The sequence below is a fragment of the Camelus ferus genome, chromosome 6 (assembly GCF_009834535.1).
Source record: "Camelus ferus isolate YT-003-E chromosome 6, BCGSAC_Cfer_1.0, whole genome shotgun sequence".
Taxonomy (NCBI): Eukaryota; Metazoa; Chordata; class Mammalia; order Artiodactyla; family Camelidae; genus Camelus; species Camelus ferus.
Window position 1 is genome coordinate 89,129,549 of NC_045701.1, and position 26,388 is coordinate 89,155,936.

Consider the following 26,388-nt stretch of genomic DNA (forward strand, 5'->3'; position numbering starts at 1 on the left):
CCTGCCCAGCCATTGGGCCTGCGGGCTCCTGGGCCTGAGCGGCTGGCTCGGCCCCCCGCCAGCTGCGGGGCCGTAATTGGCTGGGCTGAGCCCACGCCCGGGCGTTGATTGGAGGACAGGCATTTTCCCCCCTACTCCCGCGCCCCGCCTCTCGCGCCGAAGTTCCGTTAGCACGTTCGGTTGCTCCAGAGTTCCCTCTCGTCCCGGGGGGCGGGACCGATGGGGTGGGCCCTCTAGCGGGCTCCTCCTGCCTCACGCAGCTACCGCTGACCCGCGGGGAGGGCCCGGGAGGAGACTGGCGGCTCTTTCCTCTTTTGAGAGCTCTATTTTCTTCTGATTGGTTGACAGGCGCCCCTTCGGTCGCTTATTTTCCGTCGCGGACGCAGCGCGATGACGTAGCTTCCCCGATATTCCACGTCCAAGATGGCTGCAGTCGGCACGGAGAGACGTTGCTAAGGGGCTTGCCTGAGGCGAGGGGTGAGTGACTGACGGACCGCGGGCAGCGCCACTCAAGTCCCGCGGACCTAGAGATCGGATTAGGGTATGGCCACCTGCCTCCATCCTCTGGAGGAGTCTCCCCGGATTCCGCTTCCCTCCTCTACCCCCCGGTGCAGATCGAAGTTAGCGGGCGACGGCTGGGCTGCGAGACGCGCTTCGGGAGGGGGTCTGAGTCGCAGGAGTCGGTCAGGGAGGCCGGCCGGGACTCTGGAACAGGTAGCGGCCCTCAACATGAGGGGCGGTTAGGGTTCGGGGACTTTCTGGCAAGTGGGGAGAAGGGACAGGGGTCTTAAACACACGCGCGCCGTACCGCAGCAAATTACCCACATCTTCCCAGTTATTTCGCAGTGTGTCGGTCTTAATCTTGGTAAGGCCTGAGACTTCGGGTGTTGTTCCACATCTGGGGTACTCTGACTTCGGAATCTGAATAGCCATGTAACAAGGGTGGGGCTAGGAATTAGGAAAGGGCACTTCCGCGATTGGTTTCATTCTTGCCAAGATACCGCCCCTACGGACCCTCTCCTAGGCGGTTTGGTTTGTTGTTAAAGGAATTGTTCCTTAGAAGGTAGAAGCATACGTCTAGAGGTTACTTAAAAGCACTTAGACTGTTAACATGGTGGGTAACGCTCCCTAAATTTGGCTTGCCAGTTAAACGGAGCTTTCGCTAAACTATCTGACATTAGGAACAGCTTCTAAGACCAGTTAGTTGAGGATAGCCTTTTTATATTTTTAAGGTAAACTTGATAATGCTTGTGTATCTCGCTCTTAATCGCTTTTTAAAGATACCTAGCACAGTGCCTTGCAGTCGTAGCAGTGATTATGATTTTTGAATGATGTTACCAGAATGAAAGCTCCATGAAGGAACTTTATATTCTCAGCACCTAGAGCACAGCATCACGTAACGTAAACTATGTATTGCAGAATGAATGGATGGATGATTGTAGTAGCAGTCGTAGTGATAGACATCCGTTTAAGTGTTAGTGTTCTTACGATGCCTGCCTCCTGTTAAATAATCTTGGCTATGAATGTAATAGTTATCCAGGATTGTTTTTCAGGGTGACTACCATTGGTGTCTAATTTTAGGATTTTTTTCCCACTTTTGTTTCATTTTGATTATATTGCGGTGCATCGTTCAAAAATATTAGTTGATTCTTGCATAAAGCATGTTTAACATTTATTCCATTTTTAAAATGTAGTTTGCACCAACACGCAATAGAGAAGAAAAAATTGCTAATGAAATCCTTAAATCTTAAATGCCATTTCTAAAATTGAATGTCATAAAGAAAACAATTGGTCATAGTTTTGGCCTACAAAATAAACTATGTGTTTCAGGAGTTTTTATTTGAAAGCAGTGAGTTTGCTAACTATCTAGAAGGAAGAAAAATGTTTTCTCTTTTAAAACTTCTTTTTAAAACTAGGTAAAGACAAACAAAATCAAGAAGGGTTAAGTACAAGGTAATTGAGATTATAAAGAATATCTAATTGGATTAAATCTGTCTGATTGGAGTAAATCTAATCCATATTTTCAGGCTCAAAGGATATACCAAAAAACTTGTAGATAAGATTGTGAAGTCATTGTTCATGCTTTTGAGAAATCTTAAAAGTGCAGTTAATGATGGAGGACTAGAGTATGATAAATGTGTCAGTTTCTACAGAGAGCAATTAGGTGGATTTGGATCTAGAACTTGTTAATAGTGTATTTTAGAATCTTGTTGGGTGAGCAAAAAGAGAGTTTGTGTACTTGGGAAGAAAGGGCTCATACTCTCAGACCAGCAGAGCTTCAGTTAAAAAAAAAACCAATGACACAAATCATGCTTCTTTGTTATAAGTTTACTAGACTGGTGGTGGATGGGGGTTGCTAGACATGAGTCTATTTAGATTTTCTTAGGACACTGAGCATAAGCCTTCCTATCCTAATAGACACAGGAGATAAATGAATACTGAGTAAGTTCTGATTAGACGGATTTATATCCATTCAAATTACCAACCCCAAATGTTGATTAATGGGTTGATGACAGCCTGGAGAGAGTTCTTTAGGGATAAGCTACAGGGCTCTGGTCTTGCCCTTGCTCTGGTTTTTTATTACCAACTTTAAATATATGAGGCACATTTCTCAAAGTAATAAATGCATGTAAAAGTTGTAGTGATAGCCAGTTTGTTATATGACACTCAGGATTCAAAGAGTTCTTAAAGGCTGAAGTAATATACCAAAACTAAAAAGATATAAATTTTCCAGGAATGATTAAATTTACAAAATCTCAGTTGTGTTTGAAACGAGAAAGACCTGACTTGGGAAAAAAAGTGGTTCTAGGATGTAATGTTCTGTTTATAGAAGTGAAATATATGTAAAATTTTCCCCAGATTGAGGGAAGGCAGTATTTTACTCTAATGACAAATTATGTCTCTGCCAATTACTGGCTGTGTGAATTAGACAAGTTACTTCATGCCTCTTTGGCTGCATTTTCTCAGTGATAAATTATGAGGTTAAGAAAACATAGCTTACAGGCATGCTGCCACTCATGGACACACAGTGGGTATGTTGCTGAATTTAATAACCTCCCTTCATTCACTGTGCAGAGCATATGAAGAGTATTGTGTTCCATGTTGATTGCTATGTTTAGAGAGGATCTTGAAACTTGAAGCATGTTCAGGAAATGGGAATATTTGTTTACCCAGGAGAAGAGAAGAGAATGGAAAAACTACCTTCACATATTTGAAAGCCAATCAGTAGGTAAGAGAAAGGTAGTTCCAAGGCTTAGGGAGCTAGGTGGGAGCTGCAGAGAGTAGCTGAAAGGTAGATTTCATTCACTTATTATTCTGTGCCCTCTCTGTACTAGATGCAGGGCATGAACAGAACAGATAAAAATCAACATAAGACAAATACAAGAATTAATGTGAACACCAATTACTGATACCCAGCAATGCCATAGGCTGCCTTGTCAACTATTAAGGTCTCATTAATAAAAGTGGCCCAAAGAAACTGAGTGACCAGATATTACCGTTTAGAGGCAGTCTCTGTACAGGGTTAGAAAATTCGGTAGTGACCTTTACTGTTGTTTCCAATTTGTAAATATCCATAATTCTAAATGTTGAAAATGCATTTAATCTTTCATTAGGTAAAATGATGTATCCAAAGCACATTCTTTTTTTTATTTTTACTTTTTTTGGGGCGGGGGGGCGAGGAATTAGGTTTATTTATTTTATTTTAGGAGGAGGTTCTAGGGATTGAACCCAGGACTTCATGCATGCTAAGCATGTGCTCTACCACTTGAGCTATACCCTCCCGCAAAGCACATTCTTGAAAGATGTGTCTAAGATGTCTTGACATGCTGCTTGTTTATGAAGAGCTTTTTACTTTGCGGAGCTCATAAATCTTTCAGTCACTTTCACGGTAATCATGAGCTGTTAATGAGAAAATGTATAACTTTAGGGTCTTATGAAAAAATAATTAAAGAGTAATAGGTAACAGGGTTAAAGAACTGAGGCAAGAACTGTTTCAGGGGATGAATGATTTAGAGGACCGTTTCTGTTCTATTTGTGTACACTTGCTTTCACTGTGTTTCACGTGTTGTTAATTCTGCCCCAGAGTCTAAAAGGCACATGTGGTGGATTATTAGCATGGGATTTGGCAATGATAGCAAAGTAAAAAGCATATATGGATATGCTTATGATTTATCCATTCGTGGACTGAGATTCTTTTCCATCCTTATTTCATCCCTACTGGATTATCCCTAACCCTTGCCCCTGCTCTGCCCCTCTCCTCTCAGCAGATGTCCTGGCACTTCCTAGAGAAGTGGAGATACTCCTTTATGATTTATTTTATCTTCCTTAAATGATTTTTAAAATATCTTCCTCACACTTTTCCTTACTTCTTTCTCAGAGAAAGAGCTTCCTTCCACAGAAACCTCTTTGTATTATCCTGTGCTTTTTATTAGCTCTTAGCCAGTTAACCCCTCAGTGGCTTGTTCAGCCTCCTCTAGTGCCTCCTTTCCTTCTGGCTTCAGACATCCTTCATTCTCCTTTATGCTGCAGAAACTATCACCTGTTTTACAGCCTGCTCATTTCTTCACAGCCCATGTGTCTTCCTTCTGCCCCACTGCACCTCTGAAAAGGTTCTTCTGTCTACATGTGTATGTATCTGCTTTACTGAGATACAATTCACGTACCGTACAAATCACCCATATGAAGTGTACAAGTCAGTGAGTTATGCAACCATCACTACAGTCAATATTTAATGTCTCATAACTAATCACCAGTCTAGTAACCTGTCCTTAACGCTGGTCCTTTAATTTTTCTGTAGCATTTGTCACTGTTGAGTACCATCTCTGACTTAGAGCTGGCATCTTTTGGCTTCTTATGCAATTAAGGGTGCAAATTTCCCTACCCCTTTGACCATTCCTTCCCTTTCTCTCCTTCCTGCTTCCTCAAGTTCTTCCGAGTTCTGTCCCTACACCTTCTTTCTTCATTCTCCACCCCTCTGTCACCAGGACTTTAGTTGTCACTTCTATGTAGATGAATCCGAAGTAGATATGTTCTTTCCAGGTTTCAGCAGGCCTGTTTGTGTGTCTGATGGACATTTCCACACAAGTTTCTTATAAATTCTTCAAACCTAATATTTATAGAACCAGATTCTTTCCCTCCCCCATCAAAACCAACTTTCTCTTCCGCATTTTTCTTTTTAGCATCACCCTTCTCTGTCAAGCAAAGTTCAGATCATCTCTTGCCATCCTTTGCCTCACAGCCAGTTATGATGTCCCTTTCTCCCGCTGCCATTGGTGGGGACGGGCCCTCATTAGGCATGACTTGCACGGCTCTGTGGTCTAACTGGTCTTCCTTCTGCTGATCTCTAAATGGCCCCAACTGCATTGCTCTCCCCGCGTACTGTGCTTTACTATTTCTCATGGCACTTACCACTCCCTGACAGATGCTGACCTACTTGTTTCTCTTTGTCTCTGCTACTAGAATGTAAGCTTCTAGTAGGGGGAAGACCTTGCCCCTCTTGTTTCCTGCTGTGTCACTGAGGCCTGGCTTATAGTAAATGCTCAGAAAATATTTGAATGAATGAGTACATGGAGAACTGTTGGGTTAATATATCTTAGAGATTCCCAGCTAGTGTACTGTGAATAAATTACAGATGTGCTGAGATATTGATTCCCTCAGCATGATGTTAAGTCATATGTAATTAGACAAATACCAGGAATCTTATTAAATAAATCTTTAAGTGACCATCTTTAACACCACCTCTACAGGGATCTCATTGCCAAGGGTTGCAGGTATACCAGTCTTGAAATAACCAGTAAAAAAGTTTCTAATAACCACAGATCTCTGGCATGAAGGCTGCTTCTGAAGTGAGCCCTGATCAAAATATAATGGTGTCAAAATCACTGGCATCCAGCAGTTGACCAGTTGCCTTTTATAGCTGCCTATATGCCTATAAGAATATACGTGAATATTTATTACTATTATTAATAATCAAAAAGCAGCAACATCTCAAATGTTCTTCCACAGTAGGATGGATTGATAAATTGTTATATTCATAGAATAAAATACTGTACCGCAGAGCTTCTCAACTTAAGCACTAAGTTAATTCCTTGCGGGGGATTGTTCTGTGCATTAAAGAATGTTCAGCAGCATCCTGGCCTGTCCACTGGGTGCCAGCAGTAACTACCCCCCCCCCCCCGCAGTTATGACAAGCAAAACATTGCTAAATGTCCCTCGGGGACAAATTGTTCCCTGATTGGAGACTCCTGCTAAATAATAATGAGAATGAACAAATAGGGCTTTAAGCAACAACAGGGTGAACCCCAAACATAATATTAAACAAAAGAAACCACTTATAAAAGAGTGGTGGTATATCATTCCACATCTTTTAGAAACAGGAGAGATTCGTTGATGGAAATAGCAAGACAGTGGTTGTCTTTGAGGGGATAGTGGTTAGGAAAGAAAGGAGAATTTGTGGAGTATTGGTAATGTTCTGCTCATCAACTGGGTGGTGTTACACAAGTGTGTTTATGTTGTGAAAATTAATAAGCCGTACGCTTAATTTTGTTGTTTTTTTGTTTGTTTGTTTGTTGGAGGGAGGTAGTTAGGTTTCTTTCTTTCTTTATTTTTAGAGGAGGTACTGGGATTGAACCCAGGACCTCATGCATGCTAAGCATGTGCTCTACCTCTTGAGCTATCCACACCCCCCGCCAAAACCGTACACTTAAAATTAGTGTACTTTTCTTTTTGTATGCTATAGTGCAGCCAGAGATTGTTTTAATGTAAAACTACTGCCCACACATTTACATCTATTCTTTGCCTACTGAGAGTTCTGCTCTCTCAGACCAGAGGGGCTGGGAATCCCCCTGTTATTCTAAGCTGTCTCATCTGGTTTCCCCCCGGCTTTGTAGTGAGTGAGAAGAGTACAGTGTTAATTGTTTACCTGTGGCCTGGACACATGTTAACATTGTGCCACCTCTGCTCTGGGAGTGTGTATTTTAGCAAAACCATTTGAAAGTAAGTTGCAGGCATCATGACACTTCACCACGAAATACTTCAGCCTAAGAGTAAAGTCATTCTCCTTTCTCATCACAGTATCACTATTACTCCTATGAAAATTAACAGTCATTCCCTAATGGCCTCTAATATATAGTCCATATTAATATTTCTCTAATTGTTCAAAATTTTGTTTATAGCTTTTTTTTTTTTAAACAGGATCCAGTCAAGGTCCACACATTTCATGTGATTCTAATGCCTCTTTAGTCTTTTTAAGTCTAGGACAGTCCCTCCCATTTTTTATCTTTTCATGACACTGATGTTTCTGAAGAGACCAGATCAGTTGTCTTGTAGGGTATGTCCTTGTTGTGCCATTAAACTTGTTCTTCTGCCCCCAATATCTACTGTAAAAGGTGCTTGGTTGGATTTAGGTTCAGCTTTTGGGAAATAAGAATATTTTATAGGTGGTTGATATATATTTTTTCATATTGCATCATGTTAGGAGGCACATAATGGCAGGTTTTCACCCTATAGGAACAGTGATGCCAAATTGGATCATTTTCATTAAGGTAAAGGTATTTTTTTCCCAAAATTATTACCAGTGCTAGTAAAGTGGATTTATTATCCATGTATTTTAATATTGCCACGGACTCATGGATTGTTTATTCACTCCTTTACAATCAATCATCATCATTTTTCTTTTAAATATTTAAATTCCCTGAATTTGTCCAGTGGGAATCTATGATGACTCCTCTGTCTTTTGATAATCTTCCATTAATCTGAGCACATCCCACGCAGGTCTTTACCCCAGACTGAAAAGGTGACCTTCCTTTTAGAGGATGATGGTGTTGCAAACTAAGATTTGGGCTCGAGATGTGTTCTTGATTGTAGGAGTGTCATTGCTTCTAGGACCTGGAAATGAACAGAACTGAGATATATATGTACTTTTTAATTTTATTTATTTATATATGTATATATTTTTAACTGTGATTTATTTTGACATTTTCAACTGAAATTTAATATTACAGGTTTTTTCTTATATATATTCATTTCCTTTGCACCAAAAATCTTGATTCCTAACAATACCATTTATATATTTGCTTTATCCTACAATATACCAAAGGAAGAAAGAAAGGCTTGACAATTACAGTACTGTTATGACAATTACAACGCTGTTACTAACAACGCATCACTGAAGGAGTTTAAGAGTCCCTTGCAGTTTTTTTTTTTTTCTCCTTAGACTATATCTCACTTGGAATATGGAACAAGATCAGAAATTACTTATAATGATTTTCTGTGTGGTTGTGTTGCCTATTTGCTATACACAGAGTTTATTTTGAGTTTTAGGATTTGCTTTTTTAGTTAAGTTCATGAATATATTAAATACTTACATGATTCAAAATTCAAAGTTACAAGTGAACTCAGGAGCCGACCCGAAGGAGCTCCTTCCAATGGCCATAACTTGGAACAGTTTGAGCAACAAATAATGGTAGTACTGGATTATAACTCTAAGAATAAGATAAATATTAATGAGCCCATACTTGTAAAAATAAATGATTGAATAAATAAATAAGCGAGGGAGAAGGAACAAATCTTTCTTACAAAAGAATTCCAGATAATGTTGAAGGAAGGAAGGAAATAGAAACTCACCATTAGAATACTACAGTAGTAACGGTTGCAGGCAAGATCCTCAGATGAGTGCTGAAATTAATGGGCGGAACTTCACAGAGAAACCTGTACTTTGCATACTATTTTGCATTGCAAAAGATTTCCCGCCAAATGTTTGCTGTTGTAGTTTTAACAGAGGTCCACACGTTCTTTGATACTTCTCCTTCCAGGGGGTGGCTCTTAATTCCCTTACCCTAGAGTATGGGCTGGACCTCATGACTCTTTTTAAGGGATAAAAAATAGAAGGGGAAAAATAGTAACTTACAGTGGAAAACCTGGCAGGCCCAACTTAACCAAATGATCATGGTTAACATCAATAGTAAGGTATAGCACAGGGAAATATACACAAGATCTTATGGTAGCTCACAGAGAAAAAAATGTGACAATGAATATATGTATGTTCATGTATAACTGAAAAATTGTGCTCTACACTGGAATTTTACACAACGTTGTAAAATGATTATAAATCAATAAAAAAATGTTAAAAAAATCAATAGTAAGAAGTCATTTGGATATCTCCTACTCCCTGATGTGAGCTGGTGAGGAGGGCACTTCACTTCTGCCACCTTCCTCAAAACTCCAGTCTGTCAGAGGGGAAATATCGGACAAACCTAAATCAGAGACGTTTTAGTCTGCCTGTACTCTACAGAACTGCCAAGGTCATGATAAACAAGGGAAGACTGAGAAACTATTACATATTAGAAGATGCTAAGGAAATGTGACAGCTGAATGCAATATTATCCTGGATTAGATCCTGGAACAGAAAAGAGAATTTTTGGAAACACTCAAAATCTAAGTCAAGGCTATATAGTTTAGTTAATAAGGTACCAAAATTAATTTTTTAGTGGTTACATAAGATATTAACACTAGGGGAAGCTGAGTAAAGGGTATACAAAAATTCTCTGTACCATCTTTACAACTCTTCTATAAATCCAAAATTATTTTTAAATAAAAGTTGTTTTTTTTTTAAGTCAAAGCTATACGAAAAGATTGAGAAGTCTTGTTCCCACTCCTGTTGTTTCCATCCTGCTCTTCCCCATTCCCTATTGGTAACCTTTTTTGGGGGCGGGGGAGGTCATTGGTTTTATTTATTTATTGTTAGAGGAGGTGCTGGGGATTGAACCCAGGACCTTGTGCATGCTAAGCATCACTCTACCACTTGAGCTCTACCCTCCTCACCTGTAACCATTTTTTATTAGTGGTTGTTTTTTTTTTAAGTAAAGGTGTCTATTCTTATTTCCCTTCTTTTCTTACATAGATACTAACATGCTATGTACGCTGTCCTGTATCTTAACTGATCCTGGAAATTTCTCCACACCAGTACTTAGAGATCTCTCTCGGTCTTTTTAATAGCTGCATGGTATGCCATTTGTGTTAATGTACCACTTTATTCGGTAGTGCCCTGTTGGTGGGCATTTGCATTGTTTACAAAAGTTTTTGCTATTATAAACAATACTTTGGTGAATGATCTTGTGCACCCATCTTTCATGTTTGTGATGGTATTGTCAGAATAGATTCTTACAAGTGGGATTGCTAAATCAAATAGCAAATGCATACGTAGTTGTGTTAGATATTGCCAGATTCCCCTCTGTGAGAGCTGTTCCATTTTGTACTCCCATCAGCAATACATGAGATTACCTGCTTCTCCCCAGCCTTGCCAGCAGAGCATATTGTCAAACTTTTGGATTTTTTTGCCAGTCTGATAGGTGAGAAATGACATCTCAGTTTGACATCTAATTACATACTCTTCACATATACTGAGCTTGAGTTAACTGGTCTTCCCGCCCCCACCACCCCCAACCATTGCCCAGTTCAGTCACACACAAAGTGTAAATTAGTTCGAGGTTACCTTTCTCCAGCTAGTACTTAATTCTTCCTGTTGGAGGAAAGATCATACTCTATTTAGAGCTTCCAGATGCGAGGAGGAGAGCATTCAGCCCTGTCACCTTCCCCCGCAGACGTGAGGCGGGCACGCTGGGAAAGCTGGGCTTTCCCTGGCCCAGAGCCTGGCTACCGGACTGCTGTTTTCTTGCTGAACCAGACCAACCTGGCTCTGGCTGCCTCTTTTAGAATCTTTTGCTGCCCTATTTGAAGATTTCTATTCTCTGCTCCAGTTTACAGTTTGCATGTTACAGTGGCCTGTAGGTGAGAGTCCTTGGTTTTTGTTTTCTTTTCTCAGCATGGAACTTTTAGAGAATCTCTTTATTCTGAATGAAAGAGTAGAGGATGAGAAAGCAAGACGAATTTATTTTAAAGGAACTCCTTCCTTCCTTTATGGACCACCTCCCGCCACCCTTCCTCCCTAGTCACTGTACCCATACCTGGTCTACATTGCTCAGCTCGGTGGCTTGTGCAGGTATTAATTCATCCAGTCTGGTCGCTTTTCTAAATGAAAGTACCTAAGTGAAAGCAAGTTAACTAAAAAAGGGGAAATTTGATTGTGTGCTAGAGGGAAGAAATGGATAATTTTGAAACAGAAACCTTTCGGGGTGTGGTTAGTTTTTTACTGAGTTTTACTGAAGAACAGAATCTAGACCAGCGTGAGGGAGCTGGGTCTAGTGAAGAAGGGGAGAAAGGGAAATGAGGCCGAAATGGGTTTCCCTTTAAGCTGCCGTGAAATTTAGGGTTTATTATTCTGTGGGCCATTTAGGTGTTAAATTGTGTTTGAGAATGAGCCTGGGCCTCTCACTTCCCTCAGTGCTGTTTCTTCTATTGGAAATTACGACCAAGTACAAATCTGTGATTGTAGGTTGTTCGTAACGATTGCGATTGCTCAATGTGAGGTATCCAACTTTACTTCTTCTTCTCTTTCTCTTAGGATTCTAACATTTTCAGAAAATCTTTTGGAAAGAACAAGTGTACTTCAATAAATGAAGGAGAATAAAGAAAATTCAAGCCCTTCGGTAACCTCTGCAAACCTGGACCACACAAAGCCATGTTGGTACTGGGATAAAAAAGACTTGGCTCACACACCCTCGCAACTAGAAGGACTCGATCCAGCCACTGAGGCCCGGTACCGCCGAGAGGGGGCTCGGTTCATCTTTGATGTGGGCACACGTTTGGGACTGTATCCTGATCCTCCTGGAAGCTGTTATAGATAGACTAGATGCTATATTTAATAGTTTAATCAGTTGCTGTAGACAAAATATATAGTAATATGTCTGTACTAAAATAGCTCTTAAGTATCTTTGTTATTTAAATGTTATTCCCAATTTGCTTGGCTCTTCAGGGGTTTTCTCTTTCCTTTTTATCATTTTTTGGGGGAGAGGGTAATTAGGTTTTCATTTATTTATTTTTTAATGGAGGTACTGGGGCTTGAACCCAGGACCTCGCGTGTGCTAAGCACACACTCTCCCGCTGAGCTATACCCTCCCCCCTTCCTTTTTATCATTTAAATGTGTTGACTTAGGCATTGAGCAAGTGGCCACCAGGATGGAAAACATCATCCAGTGGTCACAGTTGAGGTGTTTCTAAAGGATGGTGAGGCCCTGTCTTGTTAAAGCGTAAACTTCAGCTTGGTAATTCTTGTGCCAGAATTCTGACACCTGGAGACTCCACCCCACTTGCTTTACTGCTGACAGTGTTTGTTTTACCACAGCTGCTGTTATTATTATTTGTCTTTATTGTTTTTCCACATTTAACTAAAATGTGACCTGTAAAAATTCTTGGCTAAAGTCCTTAACCAGAACAACAGACACTATGATACCCTGGCAACTGGAATAATTTATTTTCATCGCTTCTATATGTTTCATTCCTTCAAGCAATTCCCAAGATATGTAAGTGTGTGAATTCTGTTGTAATTCTCTGTCACCTTCAGTGGACTGATTGTAGTCTTGCTTTACTGTGTTTTCCAGAGAGTACTTTTTTAAGGTACATACTGTATACAAACAAAATCAAGCTTCAACTTTGGCTTCTTCAATTAACTATGGTAAAATGTTTTAAACTTTTTTTATTTAGGCCAATATGAACCATAATCACGTTGCACTTTGTGGGAAGTTTTACTTCCTTGTTACATTTCCCAGGATGGTTTGGCGTTACAATCACGGCCCACAAAGAACAGGGTGGCACAGATGTTCTGTACATCTTCTCAGTCATTCTTCAGTTACTCCTCGGACACGTGCTGTCTTACGCTCTGTGGGAGATCTGATAGGGAACCTGCCTCAAGTAGCCTTCAGCCCAGGGCGGATGGTCTGACATGTTCAAACACATGGTAGAGAGCAAGGCGGTGGGGGAGGCGCAGGAGGAAGGCTGGAGCACTCAGGGGAGAGAGTAATTACATCATGGAGGGGTCAGGGGAAACTTGAGAGAGGAGGCCTTGACTGTAAGTAGGGCCTTGATGTGCTGAGACAGGGCAGGGCAGTAGTCCAGCAGAAACCAGTGAGCAAAGACACGGGGGAAGTGTGCAGTCTGCAGTCAGCCTGGCCAGGAAGCCGTTTGGCAGAAAAGGGAATGAGAGGACCCTGAGTGGGAAGGGTGGACACCAGTCAGACCATGGTGAGCCTCAAGTGCCGAACCAGGGAGCTGTGGCTTCAGTGGGTGAACCAAAGTGATTCGAGGGTTTCAGGAAGAAGACAGAATTAGACGTAACAGAAAGTAATCTGCTGGAGGGTCTTCGTTTCGACAAGATTTCGTTTAGTTTTGTACACGTGTCCTCCTCGCTAGTGTGTGACGTTCTCTAGGGAGAAGACCGTGTCAGGATCAGCTTTGTCCCCCAGCACAGTAGCTGTCACCTAGCATGGCTGGGATTCTGTGAAGAGAGGGGCCTGTAGGAGAGGTTGGAGCCAGCAGAGAAAAGCTGAGGGTAGAGCAGCGGGAGGTGGGGGACAGGACTAGGACCCAGGCGGCAGGAGGAAGGGGGAGGAAAGTGCAGGCCGTGCGGAGCCGAGTCCGGGGGCTGCGCCGTGAGGTGCGCTCGCCCCGCGCAGAGCTCACTGTGCAGGGGGTCGGCGTCTTTAAGGTTGCAGTGTGAAATGAAAATCTGTTTCTGCAACTGTTTCCCTTTCTGGCATCTACTTTGTTTACGTGACATTTTATTCAGAAAACTAAATTTAAAATAATTTTTTTTCACATGATTGTTCTTGTTTATTGAGGTCTGTTGATTCTCAACGGGTGCTTTTTCCTCCAAGTAAATAGAGCAGGCATAAATATCTATAATGAATAAATTTATTGTCTTACAAAATCATTGTCTAGAAGTATGAGAATACAAGAAAAGATACTTGCAGTCAGGTGTCCATAGTCAACAGCCAGTACAATTTATAAAGAGGAAAAATCAAAGATTCCAAGCTCACATGACAAATTCTTCCTAAGAGATATTAAAGCTTTTAACCCAAATGGTTTGTGTTTTCAAGCACATTGCAGAGGATCAAGGATTTATAATTAACACTGATTCATTGTAACTGAACGTTTATAATACCACTTGGACTAGAGAAGCACATAATATGAAAAAAATAATAAAATAATTTATGAAGCCAGATATGGGGGGAAAGGGAGTTGTATGTGAAATTTCCTTCTAGCTTCTTGAGTGTCCGAGTGTTTGTGAGTGAGAAAGAGGATGGTAGGAGAGTGAGGGGGCCCAGTTTGTTGTGAAGTCCAAAAATCCCTTTTCCGTTTCCGTGTGAGCTTTGGTAACAGTATCTCAGGAGCTTTTGTCTTCCTTTCAGGTGACAGGAGCTTGTTGTCTCTTTCTGGCTGGAAAGGTGGAAGAAACACCAAAAAAATGTAAAGATATCATCAAAACAGCTCGTAGTTTATTAAATGATGTACAGTTTGGCCAGTTTGGAGATGACCCAAAGGTAAGAATCATAACTTCCTGCCTTTATATCTTGATTCCTCGTGACAGCATCATGGTAGAGTTCCTCGTGTCGACAGTGGCCATGTATGGTCCCTCTACCTGCCAGGCCCCTGAGTCTCTAAGAGGACCTTATGCAGAGGTACTTTTCCCCGCTTCTGTAAGAAAGGAGGGAAGATAATATGGCCTCCATTTAGGTGGCATTTGCTAATGTGATATGCCATGTTCTGAGCCCTTTAGGGGCAGTAGCACTTTTAATGGGGGTGTGAGCAAAATCCCCCTGTGGCCTTGACGCCCAGAAGCAATCTGGCTCCTTGGGTTCCTCTCCAGCTGCTTCTGGGTCGATGGGAAGCGCAGGTGCTGTGTGCACAAGCACGTGTCTACATACGCGTGTGTCTGTTGCTTCCCAAGAATGCTGGAATCTATTAACGTTTGCAGCTATTTTCAGACACCGGGATTGGCATTGGTCATACCATCCATCCTTCTCCTTTCCCCGCACCCCCTGCCAATGTCAGGAAATGGTGGTACAATAACTGTACACGTGCTTTTATTATGTTCTAAAAAGACCACTTTCCAGGACCAGTGGCAGCTTTCCTCCACCCCCTTTCTTGCCAAGGTCCCCACCTTACAGCCCCTGTTAATTAGCCTTCGTAACATGTGTGCAGCTCATAATTAGATAGATTGTAACCAAATAATCATACAAAAATGTTCCTCTTCTCAACCGTAGGGTCTGTGAGAGCTCAGACCATGTCTGTTTTGCCTGGCACCTAGTACAGTGGCTGCAAGGAGTAGGCATCCCACAGGTGCTTGTTAAGTAAATGATAATGTTTTCAGTGCCCATAGGATTTTGCCTTTTACAGAGCAGGGAGATGATGGTAGGAACGTGTTGTGGTCTTGGTGACAGAGCCTCATGGCTGATTAGCTGCAGTCACCCGGAAAGAGTCGCAAGGATCTGGAAGCCCTGCTGGGGCAAGGGCACGTGGCAGCGGCTGGTGTGTGCTGTCCCAGGTGCCTTCGGAGAAGTCCCCTTCTAATTCCAGCCTTTCCCCTCTGTACTGACTTGTCAGGAAACCAAGACCCGGGCCAACCCTATGGGCACTGAAAACATCTGATGCTACATTACTTTTATAAAAGTATAGTTTTGTCCACTGTTAGTATGAATTCCTCATAGAGGCACATTTTTATAAACAGGTGAATGGATTTAGAAATATGTTCAATGGAAGTTCTGCATCTCCAGCGCCCAGAAGACAGGAAGAGGGGACTGGTGGTGCTAATTTAGACCAGGGCCAGGCTGACTCAGGTGGGCAGAGGGGCTTTGCCGCCTGCCCCTCCTCCTCCTCCTCCTCCTCCTCACGTGCAGCCTCCACAGACAGGACTGTGTAGCAGCCAAAGGAAAGAACCGTGGCTCCGGGAGCAGCGCAGACACTGGAAGACGTTTTCCTCAGCGGAGAGGAGAGGAGGGCAGTTATTCGGGGGAAAGCAATAGAAGGAACTAGGAAAGATAAGGTCCTGAGTCATGTGGAACTTTTCTGGCTTAATTAGCTTTGCTCTAACTGTGTGGTTTCTCCCTCATTGTATTAATTGTTCATGTTTTCAACAAATACTTGTTCAAGGCTCTGTGTTAGGCACTAGAGCTAAAACAGGTAGCAAAGCAGGCGTGGCCTTTGCTCGCATGGATTTTACAGGAGACTGGTGGGGTAGATTTTAATCAAATATTCATATGCCCAGCTATCTGACGATGAGTTGTGTTAAATGCTATAAAAGGTTATTGAAAGATGCAACGAGGGCATTCAGTCTGGGAACCCAGACAGGTGCTTGGGACAGGTAGTGTGGGGCTGAGGGGAAATTCCTTGAGGAATGGTGTTTGCACAGAGACCTAGAATGATCCTATTAATTGAATATTTGAAACACAAAGGGAGGCGAGGCCTTGGGCTGTCTTGTAACACTGTATGGTCTGCAGTCTGGACACTTGATAAAGGATTGTTTCTAAATTTATAAGAGATGTTGAAGCTTCTGGGAAACAGGTGGTGACAAAAACAGGAGGGAAATAAACTGTTGTCAGGATTTTGTTGTACCGTGTGAAAGTCTTAAGACTTTAAAAGCTTTTCTGAGGGAACACTTGGGAAACTAGGGTGGACAGACACTTGTCCTGCTGTGCCATTTGGAATAACACTGGCGATAGAATCGCCTCTGCATTCTGTGACGTAACGCAGACCTCAGCCTGCAGGCCGGGTGCCTGCACGTCTCTGCCCAGCATTAACGGATTTATGCAGCTGTCAATGGTAAGACTGTCAGTCTCTCCAAAGCCTGTTCTTTGACTCAAACAACTGATTGTAATTGTTCTTGCCGCACAGTGTTTTGATTGTATTTTACATTGTCTGTAAGTGCTAGGAACAGTCAGACTGCACGGAGATTGAATTCAAGAAGTGATTGTTTATGGATATTAACTGGTTAGAAAGTATGATAGAAGAAGAGATTCCATTTACAACAGCAGCAGTCAAATAATATATCCAAGAATAAAGCTTGTAAGAAATATGTGGAACCCATGTCGGGCCAGGATGGAAGGACTTTAAAACTACTAAAGGACATCAGTAGCTTTCACTCTTTCTAGAATAATTCTAAGTAAAATGGTATTAAAGTTCAAGTGGTGGAGGGGATATGCAAAAACAAGATAAAAATTTTTAAAGAGGAATAGTAATTGAACTATCCCTTCCAAATGTTAACTCTCTCTGATCCTGGTACATACAGAAGTGGACAAACAGATCAATGAACAGAAAAGACTGTGTGTGTGTGTGTGTGTGTGTGTGTGTGTGTGTGTGTGTGTGTGTGTGTGTAGATAGTTTAGGACGTGGTTTAATAAAGGAGAAAATGGTGATCTATTCAGTAAATGACTTTTCAGTGGAGGTCTGGAAAGAAGCTAAGTTTCGGTTTAATTATCTGTAGAGTAAAGGTCTATTTTGTAAAGGGTGCTCATATGTGTTGAAAGTAATGACATTTCTAAGAATGTTTATTTTGTTTTGAGTAGTTTTTAAAAATTAATTCTGATTGTTTGTTTTATCTTCTTACATTTAGTTCTTTTCAGAATTTTTCATTATCTCTGAGCATGTTAAAGGCCTGAGTGACAGAGAGGAGAAAAGGAGTGAAAAATAGTTGCTAAAATATAACTTGAAGGAAGAATTAAAGGAAAGCTCACTTTTTAATGCTGTTTCAGACCTGTGGCTGAAATTACTAACCCAACATTTGTTATTTTATTTCTAGGAAGAAGTGATGGTTCTGGAGAGAATCTTACTACAGACGATAAAGTTTGACTTACAGGTGGAACATCCATACCAGTTCCTACTCAAGTATGCGAAACAACTCAAAGGTAAGAAGAAAAAGTTACCAAGAGAACACTGTCTTTCTGAAATCAAGTCTTTATAATAATTTGGTGACACTCAGATTACGCTTCTCAAAGGGGAAAGTGGAGAGTCAGTGTGTGAAGTGCCCAGGACACGGCTTGCCGAGACGATTCAGTATGACAGCTGTTAATGCTGTTTCCTTTTAGTATAAACAGAGTCTGTCATCCGGTTGCCAAGTGATACGAGGTAGGAAGATGAGTCAGGATTTTTAAATAGCCAAATAAAAGCAGCCTCAGAGCCAGGTTTCCCATGAACGGTGGCTCAGCGTGGGTCGTGCGGAAAGACACAGGCGCAGGACTTGGCCCCGCTCGCTTGTCCTTGTTTCCCAGGCGGAAGCCCTTCGCGGTGTACTGGGGCTGGTGCTGAACACACAGTAGGCTTTACATAAGTGCTTGTTGCTGCTTGTGCATTCTTTTTTTCCCCTCTTCTATTACTACTAATTTGTCTTTTCTTCCCCATTTCTAGGTGATAAAAACAAAATTCAAAAGTTGGTTCAAATGGCATGGACATTTGTAAATGACAGGTACACATGTTCAAATGTTGGTTTATGGTGTTTTAAAATAGGCAGGGACTTTCTGTGTCATTTAATCCAAACCCCTTATTTTGTATGGAGGAAACTGACTTGCCCCAGCATGATGGGCCAGTTAATGGCAGAGCTGAGGTTAAAGTCCAGGTCATCTGCTTCCCAGCAGAGGGGGTGCCCTGACTTGTCATGGTGGTACAGGATCCTGAAATCTTACCACAGCTTGAAACATAAGTCCAAAACCCTGCACTGGAGAATTTTGGCAAGTAGATTCTTAAAACCCATGTGGTTCTGCACAAGTACACTTCCTTATCATGGTTTCAGAGCTTTAATGTTTTTGGAGCCCAGGGCTATAACAGGGTGCTGCATGGGGAACAGAATTCGTGTGAGTGGAGTTACCATCATGTGAAGAAACAGTTCAGTGCTAGGATTTCAACCACTTGGAGAACACAACCATTTCATTTGTATTCCATGACGTAGCAAGTTTTGAAGATGCTGAAATTCTGATTCTTTAAGATCAGACAAATTAGTAACTATGATTAAAGTAACTCGTTTCTTTACCTTTAGAAGACTAAAAACTTGTTTCTTTTATTTATAGTACTTTATGTGATCATTTATAGGAAAGAATAAGCAAATCAGCATTTAGATATGGCATCTAGTCACCGTGCCTTGGATTAATCCTAAATTTGCTCATCCAAATCAAGTCACCTCTTTTTCTTGTTGAACTAGTCTCTGCACGACCTTGTCACTGCAGTGGGAACCAGAGATCATAGCGGTGGCAGTGATGTATCTTGCGGGACGTCTGTGCAAATTTGAAATACAAGAATGGACTTCCAAACCCATGTATAGGCGATGGTGGGAGCAGTTTGTGCAGGACGTCCCTGTGGATGTCCTGGAAGGTACCGGGCATGCTGAGCTTTCTGCAGGCGTGTTCCACATTTAGGTCATTCTTCCCCATGAACCTTGAGCTCTGAGAATGGATTTTCCCAAATAGGCATAAAAACTCTTCTAATTAAATTAAATTCTCTAATATAATGTTCATTCTGTCCAAGCACACAGTTTTGGTGAACTAAAAATGCACACCACTGATGTGCACACCAGAGATTGGTGAATTACGGATTTGACCCCCATATGTTGGTCCTTCAGGGGAATCGTAGCTGAAAGGAAAATGGGTGGATTTTTTTTCTAGGTAGAATTTTATTTAAAGTATTAATTTGTGGTAAATGTCTTGGTGCCTGTCGTTTAGACATCTGCCACCAAATCCTGGACCTGTACTCACAAGGGAAACAGCAGATGCCGCATCACACGCCCCACCAGCTGCAGCAGCCCCCGTCTCTCCAGACGACACCACAGGTGCCACAGGTGCCACAGCCGCAGACGTCCCAAGGCTCCGAGCCGCCCCCGTCCCAGCAGAAGGACGCGCAGCAGTCAGCCCAGCCGCAGGCCCCGCAGCAAGCGCAGCCGCCCAGGAAGCCGTCCCCGCAGCCTAGTCCTCCCCGGCAGGTGAAGCGCGCCGTGGTAAGTGTGCTGGTCTGTCCAGCCCTCCAGGGCAACACCCTGCCTGTGCGTGTTCCCGCTTCTAAGGGATCGCGCGGGACACCAAAAGCAGGGAGTGACGTGCACCCATCTGCCTGCATGTCCGCGGGGAGCCTGAGAACGAGCGGGGTCAGAGAAGCGGTGCTAGGACGGCCCTGTCCTCCAGCTGCTGCTGCCTGTGTCCGGGCCCCAAGACCTGCCGGCGTGTGGTCTCCAGGTCTGCACGCTGACCGTTAGCGTAGGGGCCCCCAGTTCTCTCTTCCTCTACAGTGTTTGGTTCCTTACATGCCACAGAGTATTTGTCAAGGTTTCTCCCTGTGGTCGCAGCCCACCAGTGGAGGAAGCCATGCCGGCAAGGGAAGGCAGGGAAGGCAGGCCGGCAAGCTCCACTCCCCAAATGCAGCACAGCATGAAATTCAGCGCTCAGAACTCTGCTCCGGAGAGTTAGTCGTTCTGTCTGGTCCGAAAGGGAAAGAGGAGGCAGAGATGATGATCTGTTAGGTACCATGGTTTGCCCTGCAAGTTCAAGCCAAAATGAATTTTTGTCTGAGGCTTGTTCTGGCTGTGATTCTGTGGGTGCCTAGATAGTCCGTTTTTCCTCACTATTCCCAGGGTCTTGGTTAACCATCATGTATTTTCTTTTGGAACAGGTTGTTTCTCCCAAAGAAGAGAACAAAGCAGCAGGTAATTTCCTGTTCGCAAGTTTCGTTTTTTAGTTTTATATCTCTTTTATCAAAACTTTACATTCTTAGTCAACATCGTTTCCCTTCAGATTTAGATTGGTCTTAAAATTTAACCCTAGAGCCCATCAAAAACTTGGCCCTACCTGCCAGAAAAAGTGCGTTGTCTTCTTTGTTTATTTCCTGATTTTGTATTTTTAGATTTTACCCCGACAGAAGATATCAATACAAAAAAACATACATATTAGTGGCAATAACAATGTGCTCTGTACAGTGCAGTCGTCCCTGGTGTCCCCGGGGCATTGGTTCCAAGACCAGAACGCACACATGCTGGAGCTTCGCCGGCAGCCCTCCCTACCCGCAGACGCCTGGGGCTGGCTGCGTGTGACTGGGGACGTAGGGGGACTGCCGCCCCGTCTGTCCTGGGCGTCAGTGAAGCCCAGCACAGTGGCTCCCGAAGGGCGTGGCGCCCCCGGCTGAGCAGCAGGCATGGAAGGGCGGGCGGAGGGCAGGGCCTGTGCCAGGTGCTGTGGGAGAGCCGCCGCACGCTGCAGCCCTGCTGCCCAGGGGGCCGGACTCTCAGCACCTTTCTTCCCCGTATTTCTGGAGCCCAAAGTCGGTGAACTTGTTTCTATGTTGGAAACAAACAGAAAGAGTGAGTAGAACCTGGCATCACAGTGGAGAAAATGAGGAGGTGTTTCGTCCCTGTGTCGGCGGCCCTGTGCGTGGCACTGAGCCCCCTTAGGGCACAGAGCCTGTTTACTCGTTTCTGCTTCTCTATTGCTTAGTTCCAGGGTAGGAACCCAGTGAATTATTCATAGACCTTTCAGGAGGTCTTCAGGTTACAATAAGGCTCTGCTTTTCTCAGGATGTTTGGGGCAATGATGGGTTCAGTACAGGAGAGGGCTTTTAGCTCCGAATGACAAACAGTAAGTGTGAGACACAGGGGAGTGGGCTGCGCTCTGTGCCACGTCGATGTACAGTCAAGCTGAGCTGGTGCTGCGTCCAGAAGAGGCAGAAACAGGCCCGGTGGCCTTGGAGGAGGACTGGCCTTTGACTGAGGCTGAGGGGGTGGAACCTCTAGGTAGAAGAACAAAAGTGAGCAAAGGAATTGAGACTTTGGGAGAAAACAGAGAGGGGTATTCCTGGACTACGAAGAGTTAAAAGGGAAGAGCTTTTGATAGGACTGAAAATGGGGTAGAACCAGGTGAGAGAGTGGAGAAATCTGGGCTCCACACAGGCAGTGGGGCCGGTGGAGATGTTTGAGCAGGAGATTGGTAGAGTCTGGGTTCATTTTAGGAGTTTCCTGGCAGCGGTCATGGGACAGCATGTGAGTGAGACCTGGCGAGGGCAGAGTCCGGGTGGGGGCCTGGGGGCCAGAAAAGAAGGGTACAGACACAGCTTAGAGGTAAGAGCCCCGCTGCGCTTGGGTCCGTGTAGCTAGCTGGGGGGGGGGGGGCTCTTGGGCACCGGGGGTGTGGCTGACTCAAACTGCCCTGTGCCCTCAGTGCAGAAGCCACACCAGATTACCAAGAGTTAGAGAAAGCACTGTTAAAAATCTTACTAATAAATTTTTACATCGATCACACATTAAAATGATAAAAATTTTCTATTATCAGGTTAAATCAAATACCACATTAAAAATACTTCACCTCTTTGTAGTTTTTAACGAGGCTACTGGAAAATTTTAAATTGCATGTGTGGCTCTCCTTGTGTTTCTGTTGGACAACCCTGATCCAGACAACTTGAGCTTGGCCGGCTGTGGGAGGGAGGCTGGAGGTGGGCACCAGAGTGAGGGACATGGAGGGAAGGCTTGTGTGTGAGTGTGGGCTGCGTGTCTCAGGATGGGGCTTGAGAGTCTGGTTCGCGGTTCTGGAGGGGAGAGGGGAGAGGCGGAGATGTACAGCTCCTCTGCCTGGATTGGGCAGGGAGGGGGGCATCCCTGGACCTTGAATCTGGCCTGTGTTTGGGATGGAGGAAACCAAGAATGTCCAGCGATGCCAGAGCAGAAGCAGAGCAGAGTGGTGTACAAGCCAGAATTAAGTGAGTTTTAGGGAGAAAGAGCCAAAACACACCCAAAGAAAGATGGTGGTTTTTCCAGTTGTGCTTGCACGCGCTCGGCCTTCATAAACGGAAGCTGTTGGGCTTGGTGTAGCCTGTCTTGGCCACTTAGCATTGTCATTGAGGATGCTGGTGACGTGTAGCCGCTCGACCCTGAAGGGTGGGCTGTTTCCTCTGCCCCAAGTGGCCCCGAGCCCATTGCTTTTACATCCGATCACAGCTTCCAGATCTTTACTGACGCCAGCCAAGGTGCTACTTCCGACTTGCTGCCAACTGGGAGTACATGTTGGTGAGAGAGAAAATATAATGCACCTAAATAAGAATTAAAAGGTAGCAGCTTCTCCTTCGAGGGCTCAGGGCCGTTCTTTGTGTCTGTGTATTAGTGACAACACTTGATAACTGGGGTGTCCTCCGTTGCTCCCTCGTCGTGGAAGGGCTGGTCTTAGGCGGTCGGGAGGAAATTGGGGAGACGTGGGAAGTGGGCTGACTGGGAAGTTAGAGTTGGTTTTTATTTTTGGAGGGGGCTGGGGAGGGAGTGTGTTTGTTTGATTTGTTTTGTCCTTTTATAGGGATGGGTTAGCTGGGACCTTCCTCAGATTCCCTGCAAGCCTTGGTCATCTCTGCTTTTTTCCCCAAAATAGTCCTGAACAGTATCTTTTTCTTTCTGTTTCTTTTATTTGATTTCATTTTATTTTGGTCTCTATGACATGTTTATTCACATAAACAGTAGCTTTTTAATCTACTTTTTCTTTTTAGAACCACCACCACCTAAAATTCCCAAAATTGAGACCACTCACCCTCCGTTGCCTCCAGCCCACCCACCTCCAGGTGAGTGTCTGCTGAAAGCACCTGGGAAGGCCAGCTTTTCTCTCTGTCTTCTTCAAGGGCAGACTTGGGAAGTCCTGGGGAAAGTTTGTAGAAGGGCCAAATTTAAAAGGCCATTAATGACCTAGGATCTTTCAAAAAATGGTTTTGTAGAAACCAGGTAGTTTGAGGATGTTGTAAATTCTAAGTACATCTGAATATTCTCTGGCCTGTCTCATCCAGAAATGCTGAGCTACCTGGGATAAATGAATTTAGAGTCAGTTTTAGGAAAACAAGGTCCTGCCAACCTAGGAACAGTGTCCAGGTCTGGACACGGTCTTAGGCTTCAGTCTCTCCCACCTGCTTCCTGCTGGTGAGATGTCTTCTCAGTACCTTTTGAAGAATAAGCAGTTGTTCGTGGACTCACATGGAGACTAAAGAGTGAAAAGTTCTTCACAGGTACATAGGAAACTGGGAAGCTTCCTTGATATCATTAAAAATAGAGGAGAAAAGTGAAGAACTTGCATTTGTCATCTGGGGTAACACTTTGGAAGATGAAGGCTTCAACTAGAGAAGGCAGGAGTTAAGGAGTGTTTTTTTCTGAAGGCTGGTAGATGTTCCGGAGACTTCTCTGAGCCTCCGGAGGCGTCAGCTCTTCCAGTCAGCTGCTGGGCGCTCCGGGGAGCCAGGGCAGTGAGCGGTGCCCCCGAGCACAGCACAGCGCTGGCAGGAGTTGCTGCCCTCGTGGGCGTGTTGGCTTGTCAGAGGCTTGCCTGTTGTTTTTTTGAATGCCACCTCATGCATTTGACCAACTCTCAGGCTTTCTGCTGAAGCTGGTGCCACAGACAGTAATGTAGTCTGGCCCTGGCCCTTAGCTCAGTCTCTGGAGGCAGAGACAGGCAGAAAGAATAGGCCCTGCACGTGTTTGAACTTGGGAGAGGCCCGGGGGTGGGGGTTGGGGTCTGGGTCAGAGAGGGGCTCCGTGTGCTTCCGGGACTGTCTGTGGCTGGTGTGGCTGGGACCAAGGGGCTGGAGGCGAGGTGGAGGGCCTGTGTGACAGGAAGTGAGCTGTCTGGCCATAGAGGTAACAGTTGCTTGCTGTTCCTCTGTGTAGATGGCCTTGGGGGATCAGGAGCGGGCCTCCAGGCTGTATCGGGCTGGGAACCCCAGCGTGGCAGTGAGCCGGTGAGCCGTGCGGAGCTCCTGGCTCGGGTCCTCCCCGCCCCGAGGGAGTCAGTGGATTCACCCCTCCTCACACAGCCCTGTGGGAACTGCCTTGCTGGGGAGCTGGCCCAGGGCTAGAGGGTGACCTTCTCTCCCCTGCAGACCGGAAGCCGCCCCTTGCGGCTGCCTTAGGTGAGGCTGAGCCACCAGGCCCTGTGGATGCCAGCGACCTCCCCAAAGTCCAGATTCCTCCTCCAGCCCACCCGGCCCCTGTGCACCAGCCACCACCGCTGCCACACCGTCCGCCACCGCCACCACCCTCCAGCTACATAACTGGGATGTCCACCACCAGCTCCTACATGTCCGGAGAGGGCTACCAGAGCCTGCAGTCCATGATGAAGACCGAGGGCCCCTCCTACGGAGCCCTGCCCCCTGCCTACGGCCCGCCAGCTCACCTTCCCTACCACCCACACGTCTACCCCCCCAACCCACCCCCACCACCTGTGCCCCCTCCCCCCGCCTCCTTCCCCCCACCAGCCATCCCTCCCCCAACCCCTGGCTACCCCCCACCTCCACCCACCTACAACCCCAATTTCCCACCCCCACCCCCACGCCTGCCCCCAACCCACGCAGTCCCACCTCACCCTCCTCCAGGCCTGGGCCTGCCTCCAGCTAGCTACCCACCTCCAGCTGTCCCCCCTGGAGGACAGCCACCTGTGCCCCCACCCATCCCCCCACCTGGAATGCCTCCAGTCGGGGGGCTGGGGCGGGCAGCCTGGATGAGATAACGTGACTCCGGTTCTTTTTCCCCTTTGTTTTTTAAACAAAAGTTTTTCTAATCAACTTGAAGAGTAGTTGAAGTGGATAAACAGCAGGGTACCTTGTATGATGCTAGACAGTTGCAGTTTGGGGAGAAGAGGATCAGCCCGTGAGATGAAATTGTGGGGGGAGGGTCCTGCACATCTGGAGTGGGGACAGCGGCTCTCAGCGTAGCCCCAGCAGCATCCGCTGCGACCCGACCGTGTACTTGGCTTCGCTGATGTCGTCCGCTCGTCCTGCACTGGGTTGCTTATACTAGTGAGAATGTTAACCAGCCATATTGGCTCAATAAATAGCTTCAGTAAGGAGTGAATTTCCTTCTAGAAACCAGTGCCTATTTTTCCTGGAAACTCAATTTTAAACAGTCCAGTTCCACCTGGAGTCGAGCTGCTGTCAATGCTGTCATTCCATGATGTTCTCTCCCATGACCCCCGTAGGTCAGATGAACCACTTTTTTGATTTAGAGACATTTACATCCTTTGTATTAAAGTTATTTTGAAGGGGTTGCCTTGTTGGATGGCTCTTTTTCCTCCAGGGAGAAAGGGAGCAATGTACTTGGAAGTAATGTATGTTTACATCAATTTGCAAATTCCTGTACATAGAGATATATTTTTTAAGTGTAAATGTAACAACATACTGTGAATTCCATCTTGGTTACAAATGAGACTCCTTCAGTCAGTTACCCAAATAAAATCAGTTCTGAAACAAACCCCTTGTTTGTTATGGGTGAAAGGTGGGACCCCCAGGCCTTAGCAGCCCCCCAGTTTGCAGCCCAGAAGCAGGTCTCCCTCAAGACCCTGGGGGCCAAGGAGTGGGCAGGGGGAGAATGCTGCCCAAGAGAGGCCTGGCTGCCGGCCAAACCCACCCTGGGCCTCCCCAGGCGGGACCCCCCACCCGCCTTGTGGGCCAGCCTCCCGCACCTGCTCAGGCTGTCTTTGGAGGAAGAAGTTGAGTTTCATACTGGTTTGGAAC

The 26,388-nt window shown here is 44.8% G+C and overlaps 1 protein-coding gene across 4 annotated transcripts; it reads left to right on the forward strand.

Moving 5' to 3' along the window:
- The first annotated feature begins 194 nt into the window (after positions 1–194).
- On the forward strand, positions 195–26,125 carry CCNK (cyclin K). Of its 4 annotated transcripts, none has more exons than XM_032482611.1 (11): positions 195–477; positions 11,462–11,710; positions 12,338–12,419; positions 14,304–14,435; positions 17,690–17,795; positions 18,295–18,352; positions 19,082–19,251; positions 19,599–19,870; positions 20,539–20,572; positions 23,386–23,457; positions 24,548–24,745. In XM_032482611.1, exons 2-11 carry the CDS (start codon positions 11,514–11,516, stop codon positions 24,733–24,735), a joined length of 1,311 nt encoding a protein of 436 aa, XP_032338502.1. In that variant the 5' UTR covers positions 195–477; positions 11,462–11,513; the 3' UTR covers positions 24,736–24,745. The 4 variants fall into 4 exon arrangements, with proteins under 4 accessions (XP_032338502.1, XP_032338501.1, XP_032338500.1 ...); XM_032482610.1 differs by lacking the exon at positions 24,548–24,745 and adding an exon at positions 24,760–26,125 and having other exon boundaries at positions 204–541; XM_032482609.1 differs by lacking the exon at positions 24,548–24,745 and adding an exon at positions 24,760–26,125 and having other exon boundaries at positions 206–477.
- Positions 26,126–26,388: the final 263 nt, after the last annotated feature.